The following is an 8,557-nucleotide window of genomic DNA, read 5'->3' on the forward strand; positions in this document are numbered from 1 at the left end:
ATGGCCACATAGAAGAGATCATGAGTGATGATAAGGCTAAAAAATGACCCTGACTCACCCTTCTGAAATTTTTTGTTTTGACAATAACCATGTGAATAACCATGGCCAATTTGAGTAAAATTGGTTTTGGCAATTACCAAGTCAAGCATATATCCGTAGATGAGAAGGTTAATAAGCCAGGAGCAAAGTAAGGAATAAAAAATCCATCTAGAGAGTCTAGGTTTAAGCCAGGCCCACTTAGAATTACTGGGAGTGATAGTGATGACTTGAAATATGCTTAGAACAGAGGTTGTGCAGATGGACAAACCCCGGCTGATTCTGAATGAAAACAAAACTGCCTTACAACCGATATCGTCCAGAAAATTGGGTACTCTAAAGGAAAACATGATATCTTTTATCAATGTGAACATGATTGTTGACAGATTAACTATTGTCAGGTGCAGGAAAACTGAATCTATTAACTTCTTAAAATGAGGCCTGAAAAGGAACATGTATATATATAACATTAACAGTGATGAGTTTCCTATCACACCAAGACAAAACTGGAATATGAGAAGGATCTGAAAGATGGTGTTGCTTGGAAGCATTATGTTAATATGGGTCAGGTTAGTTAGTTGTAGAGTATGAAATAAATGGACTGTAGTTAAAACGATTTTTAAAATGACGTTTGTAGGAAAATATGATTGACAGCTCAGGAGCAGAGAGAACTGATGAAATATCGAACTTTTTCCTTGCCTTCTCCTTCTCCACTTTCTCTTTCCTTCTTCTTTTTTTTTAAGTCATAGACGCTCTATATAACAATATCTGAAACTTGCCAGGTTTGTAGACCAGGTTGGCCTTGAACTCATAGAGATCCACTTACTTCTACCTCCAAAGTGCTCAAATAATGCCATTGACTGGAGAAATGTACAACTTCTTTCAATGTTAGGTCCAGAGATGACACTTTAGCAACTTCATTCCTGAGATTCTTGACCATCCTAGAGAATAAAGTGTTGAGAATAATAAAGGATCAAATCCACCCAAACTCCCTAAATTCTGGTATTTCAAGCAGAAGTATATGTCGACCTATGTGAAAGCCAAATTTGCATGTTATGAGGGAATTAAAAATTACTTATTATATGTGTATGAGTGTTTTTCCTGCAATGTCTGTGCATTATTTATATTCATATCTTGGGATCAGACCTTGGATCTCTGGAAGAGCAGCTAATGGTCTTTAACTGTTGAGCCATCCTTCCAGCCCCAATGAATTTCTATTCATCAGTCAGTATTTTCTCTTTAACCTAAGTATCAATGTCTTTATGTTTAAAACAACATTTGCTTTTACCACATATGTAGTAATGCGTGTACTTGACCTTTAGTGCCTGTGCTACACATACATTTCTGTCAGCTTAGTGATGATTAAATTCTTAGACTTTCCATGTGGGACTCTTTCCTTCTCACTCTACTCAACAGGCTGACCAGTCATGTTTTGAGGCATTTCATTTCATTATATCTATTTACTTTGCTCACTACTTAGAGCTCAGCAGCCGATAGGCAGAACACAAAGGCTAGGATAAGATTACAAGTCTCATAGTATTGGGCACATCTTTACAAAAATGTGTTTTCTGTGATATTCAGTGACCAAATCAATCAGGCTGATTCTGATTGATAAACCCACTCTAAGAAAGATTTGTAGTTTTTGCCTTTGCAAAGTCTGAATTCTATTTGTATTTGAAGGTTCTTTTGTGTTTGTGGTACAGCAGCAGAGCACTCAGGGTCACTGTTACAGAGAGAATGACAATGACACAAGATTCATAAATTCTGACCTGGAACTTTACAACATTGTTATGTCACCAATATTCTGTTGATTTGTGTGTGTGTGGGTATGGGATGGTCTGTATATTAACTTTAGACTCATTCCCCCACTGATGTAATTATTTTTGATACCTGAAATGCAAACCTTTATACTTTACTAGATATCTATGGCTTCCTCAAGAGTCTCTTTTATTCTGACAAGGTTTATTAGACTTTTACCAATATGCTAGTCTGAATTCTCATTACACACATGAATCTCTGTTTTGGCACCAGTCCCTACAAAAGGCAAGATAATTCTATTTGAAGGGGCAACATTTGACTTACTTAAAGAATGAGTAGTGGAGACACAATGCCTATCTAAGAGTAACAAAATTAATTTTAAATTTTGTATCAATATACAAAAATTTATACCAGTGCAAGCTTTAAACTTGTATCAATATAAAATTTTGCACCAATGTAAGAAATTATAATTCAATTTTGTATTAAAATTTAGAGATTTTTACCAGTTTAAGGTTATGTTTAAAATGTGTTTTAAGAGTAAATTTAGTAATCCATTCTCACAACTCTTTCAAGAATACAAGGCTTCTAGTCTCTATCTTCACTCTGGAGATAACTCTGTGGCACAGCTTTCTGTACCCAAATCCTGCCCAAAGAGAGCTGTTCTCACAGGACTGTGGTCACTCCTAAGTTCACAGGCGAGACCAACACTTTTGTTCTAATAACTGGCTATAGAGGGACCTGCCAGAAAACCACAAGGCACAGGGACCACAGAACATCTGGGGACAGGAGCCTTTTCATCTCACTTTGCACCCCAGAGTTAACCCTGTGGCACAGCTCTCTGTACCCAAATCCCACCTGGAGTGAACTGGTCTCCCAGTGATGATGGCACACCTAAAATCACAGGATCATAGTCTCAAGAAGGGATAGGCTCCAGTGAGAGACAGCAAGAGCAACTAATATCAGAGATAACCAGATGGCAATAGGTAAGCATAAGAACCTAAGTAACAGAAACCAAGGCTTCTTGGTATCATCAGAATTCAGTTATGCCACCACAGCAAGTCCTTGATAACCTAACACACAAGAAAAGAAAGATGCATATTTAAAATCACATCTCATGATGATCATAGAGGACTTTAAAATCACAGTTAACTTCCTTAAGGAAATAGAGGAAAACACAGGCAAACAGGCAGAAGCCCTTAAAGAGGAAACACAAAAAGTCCCTCAAAGAATTAAAGGAAGACACAACCAAACAGGTGATGTTTGGTGATGGAACTAAAGAAAATCATCCAGGATCTAAAAATGCAAATAGAAACTGTAAAGAAATCACAAAGGGAGACAACCTTGGAGATAGAAAACCTGGGAAAGAGATCAGAAGTCTAGCATCATCAACAGACTACAAGAAGTAGAAGACAGAATCTCATGTGCAGAAGATATCATAGAAAACATTGACACAACTCTCAAATAAGTTTCAAAATGAAAAAAGCTCTTAACACAAAACATCCAAGAAATCTAGAACACAATGAAAAGATGAAACCTAAGGATAATAAGTATAGAGGAGATTGAAGATTTCCAACTTAAAGGACCAGTAAATCTCTTCAACAAAATTATAGAAGAAAATTCCCCTAACCTAAAGACAGAGATGCTCATGAGATTAAAAGAAGCCTAGAGAACACCAACTAGACTGGACCAGAAAAGAAATCCCTCCTGTCACATAATAATCAAAACACCAAATGCAGAAAACAAAGAAAGAATATTAAAAGTAGTAAGGGAAAAGGTCAATTAACATATTAGTGAAACCACAGAATTACACCAGACTTCTCAACAGAGACTACAAAAGCCAGAAGATCCTGGGCAGATATCATACAGATGCTCAGAAAACAAAAATGCCAGACTAGTCTACTATGCCCAGCAAAACTCTCAATTACCATACATGGAGAAACCAAGATATTCCATGACAAAAACAAATTTACATATCTTTCCACAAATGTAGCCCTACAAAGGTTAATAGATGGAAAGTTGAACACAAGGAGGGAAACTACACCCTAGAAATGCAAGAAAGTAATCTTCAAAACAAACCCAAAAGAAGATAGCCACACAAATATAATTACACATTTAACAACAAAAATGACAGGAAGCAACAATCACTATTCCTTAATATCTCTTAACATTAATGGACTCAATTCCCCAATTAAAAAAATAAGAGAATAACTAATTGGATATGTAAATAGAATCCAATATTTTGCTGCATACAGGAAATGCACCTCAGTGTCAAAGACAGACAATACCTCAGAGTAAAAGGCTGGAAAAAAATTTCCAAACAAATGGTCCCAAGAAACAAGCTGGAGTAGCCATTCTAATATCAAATATAGTTGACTTTCAAGCCCCCCTTTTCCTTCCCCTCTCTTTTCCTCACCCTGTTCTCTTCCTCCCAAGTCCCTCTGACTCTTAACTTCTTTTGATTTTTTTGTTGTCCCTCCTAAGTAGGACTGAAGAATCCACACTTTGGTCCTCCTTCTTGAGCTTCATGTGATATGTGAATTGTATCTTGGGTATTCCATGCATTTAGGCTGATATCCACTTATCAGTGAATGCATACCATGTGTGTTCTTTTATGAATTAGTTACTGTACTCAGGATGAAATTTTGTAGATCCATCAATTTTCTTGTGAATTTCATGAATTAATTGTAATACCTAAGTAGTACTCCATTGTGTAAATGTACCACATTTTCTGTATCCATTCCTCTGTTGAAGGGCATCTGGGTTCTTTCCAGCTTCTGGCTATTATAAATAAGGCTGCTAAGAACATAGTGGAGCTTGTGTCCTTATTACATGTTGAAGCATCTTCTGGGTATATGCTCAGGAGTGGTATAGCTGGGTCTGCAGGTATTACAATGTCCAATTTTCTGAGAAACTGCTAGAATGATTTCCAGAGTGGTTGTACCAGCTTGAAATAACAACAATAGAGGAGTGTTCCTCTTTCTCCACATCCTTGTCAGCATCTGCTGTCACTGGAGTTTTTGATGTTAGCCATACTGACTGGTGTGAGGTGAAATCTCAGGGTTAGTTTGATTTGCATTTCCCTGATGATATTTATTTAAGTGGTTCTCAGGCATTCGAGTTTCCTCAGTTGAGAATTTTTTGTTTATCTCTGTAAACCAGTTTTAAATAGTGTTATTTGATTCTCTGGAGTCTAACTTCTTGACTTATTTATACATATTTGATATTAGCCATTTATCAGATGGAGGATTTGTAAAGATCTTTTCTCAATATGTTGGCTGCCATTTTGTCCTATTGACAGTGTCCTTTGCCTTACAGGAGCTTTGCAATTTTATGAGGTCTCATTTGTTGATTCTTGATCTCAGAGCATAAGCCATTGATATTCTGTTCAGGACCTTTTTCCCTGTGCCCATGTGTTGGAAGCCCTTCCTTACTTTTTCTTCTATTAGTTTAAGTGTATCTGGTTTTATGTGGAGCCTTGATCCACTTGAACTTGAGCTTTGTACAAGGAGATAAGTATGGATCAATTTGTCTTCCAGTCCAAGCCAGTGCCATGAGCAGACCTTGGGCAATAACTCCTCACCCAATTCCACAACATCCAGAAGAAGCTCAACTCCCATGTGCTCTAACACACCCAGAATCATAGGCGAGGAGGCCACAATATCTGCCCCAACACCCTAACTTCAGAAGTATGTGGGACCAGTGGGATATAGTGACACAGGAACTGCCACCTCGGCAGTGGCACAGGTTCCTTCTGGTCTCACTCAGTGCCCTGAACAAACACTGGTCACTAGCTCCTAACTCAAGCCCCCCAAATCCAGAAGAAGCTGGATTCCAAGGTGCTCTAACATGCCCAGGATCATAGGATCTCAGGAGCTTGGTCACACCAGGTCACACACCATGAGAAGACCGCACCTAAAGACAGTAAGTATAGAAGAGAATGAAGATTCCCAACTTTAAGGGCCAATAAATGTTTTCAAAAATATTATAGAAGAAAACTACCTTAACCTAAAGAAAGAGATGCCAATGAACATATAAGTAGCCTACAGAACTCTAAATAGACTGGACCAGAAAAAAAATTCCCCCTTCACATAATAATCAAAACACCAAATGCACAAAACAAAGAAAGCCCATTAAAAGCAGTAAGATCAACCAAGTAAAAATCAACCAAGATGACCTCTCAATTCTGAACGAATATGCCCCAAATGCAAGGGCACCCACTTTCATAAAAGAAAGTTTATTAAAGCTCAAAGCACACATGGCTCTTCACTCAATAATAGTGGGAGATTTCAACACCCTACTCTCTGCAATGGCAAAATCATGGATCCAAAACTAAACAAAGACACGGTAAAACCAACCAACCTTATGAACCAAGAGTATTTAACACATATTTATAGAACATTTCATCCTAAAACAAAGGAATATACCTTCTTCTCAGCACCTCATGGTACCTTCTCTAAAACTGATCAAATAAGTGTTCATAAAACAGGTCTCAAGAGATACAAGAAGATTGAAATAATCCCTTGCATCCTATCAGATCACCACAGAATAAGGCTGGTCTTCAATAACTACAAAAACAAACAAAACCCCACATATACATGGAAACTGTACAACAGTCTACTCAATGATAAATTGGTCATGGAAGAAACTAAAGACTTTTTAGAACTTAATGAAAATGAAGGCACATCATACCAAAACTTTTGGGACACAATGAAAGCAGTGCTAAGAGGAAAATTCATAGCTCTGAGTGCTGCCTACATGAAACTAGAGAGAGGATACACTAACAACTTGACACTACACCTGAAATCTCTATAACAAAAAGGATCAATTACACCCAAGAGGAGTAGACAACAGTAAATATACAAACTCAGACCTGAATTCAATCAAGTAGAAACAAAAAGAAGTATACAAAGAATCAACAAATCCTGGAAAGAGCTGGTTTTTTGAGAAAGTAAAAAAGATAGATAAATCCTTAGCCAGACTAACCAGAGAGCACAGAGTCAGTATCCAAATAAATAAAATCACAACTGAAAAGGGAGACATAACAACAGAAACTGAAGAAATTAAAAAAATCATCAGATCCTACTACTAAAGCCTATAGTCAACAAAATTGGAAAATATGGATTAAATGGGCAGTTTTCTAGACAGATACCAGCTACCACAGTTAAACCAGGAGCAGATAAACCATCTAAACAGTCCCATAACCCCTAAGGAAATAGAAGCAATGATTAAAAGGTCACAACGAAAAAAGTCCAGGACCAGATGGTGTTAGTATAGAATTCTATCACACCTTCAAAGAAGACCTAATACCAATACTCTTGAAACTGTTCCACAAAATACAAACAGAAGGAACACTACCCAATTGTGTTCTATGAAGACATAATTATGCTTATACCTAAACTGAACAAAGACCCAACAAAGAAAGAGAACGTCACATGAACTTTCCTTATGAACTTTGATGCAAAAATATTCAATAAAATTCTTCCAAACCGAATCCAAGAACACATTAAAACAACCATTCACCACAATCAAGTAGACTTCATCCCAGGGATGCAAGGACGGTTCAACATATGGAAATTCATCAACATAATCCACTACATGAACAAACAAAAGGAAAAAAATCACATGATCATTTCATTAGATGCTGAAAAACCATTTGACAAAATCCAACATCTCATCATGTGAAAAGTCTTGGAAAGATCAGGAATTCAAGACCCATACCTAAACATAGTAAAAGTGATATACAGTAAACCAGCAATATACACTAAAGCAGAACACCAATGGCTTATGCTTTAAGATCAAGAATCACCAAATGGGATCTTATAACATTGCAAAGCTTCTGTAAGACAAAGGACACTGTCAATAGGACAAAATGGCAACCAACAGATTGGAAAAATATCTTTACCAATCCTACATGGGATAGAGGGCTAATATCAAATATATGCAAATAACTCAAGAAGTTAGACTGCAGAGAAACAAATAATCCTATTAAAAATTAGGACCAGAGAGAAACAGAATTCTCAACTAGGGAAACTTGAATGTCTGAGAACAACCTAAAGAAATGTTCAACATATTTAGTCATCCAGGAAATTTAAATCAAAACAATCCTGAGGTTCCACCTCACACAAGTCAGAATGGGTAAGATCAACAATTGAGGTGACAGCAGATGCTGACAAGAATGTGGAGAAAGAGAAACACTCCTCCATTGTTAGTGGAACTGCAAGGTGTTACAAGAGCTCTGGAAATCAGTCTGGTGGTTCCTCAGAAAATTGGACATAGTACTACCTGAGGATCCAGCTATACCACTCCTGGGCATATACCCAGAAGATGCTTCAACATGTAATAAGGACACAAGCTCCACTATGTTCATAGTAGCCTTATTTATCATAGCCAGAAGCTGGAAAGAAATGTCCTTCAACAGAGGAATGAATACAGAAAATGTGGTAGATTTACACATTGGAGTATTACTTGGCTATTAAAAATCATGAATTTGAGAAATTTTTTGGCAAATGGATCAAACTAGAAAATATCATCCTGAGTGAGGTAACCCAATCACAAAAGAACACACATGGTATGCAGTCACTGATAATTGGATATTAGCCCAAAAGATTGAAATACCCAAGATTCAACTCACAGACCACATAAAGCTCATGAAAAAGGATGGCCAAATTGTAAATGCTTCGATCCTTCTTAAAAGAAGTTACAAAATACTCATGGGAGCAAATATGGAGACAAATTGTGAGATAGAAACTGAATGAGGAGTCGA

General features: G+C 37.0%; 1 protein-coding gene across 1 annotated transcript; it reads right to left on the minus strand.

Annotated features, from left to right (window-relative positions):
* Positions 1–8: 8 nt before the first annotated feature.
* LOC114615887 (vomeronasal type-1 receptor 2-like) lies at positions 9–587 on the minus strand (the record flags this gene model as incomplete). Its single annotated transcript, XM_028761487.1, has 1 exon — positions 9–587. A coding segment is annotated over exon 1 (579 nt), but the record flags the coding sequence as incomplete, so codon positions are not given.
* Between the last annotated feature and the right edge of the window lie 7,970 nt (positions 588–8,557).

Source organism: Grammomys surdaster, unplaced genomic scaffold (genome assembly GCF_004785775.1).
Source record: "Grammomys surdaster isolate TR1022 unplaced genomic scaffold, NIH_TR_1.0 184999, whole genome shotgun sequence".
Taxonomy (NCBI): domain Eukaryota; kingdom Metazoa; phylum Chordata; class Mammalia; order Rodentia; family Muridae; genus Grammomys; species Grammomys surdaster.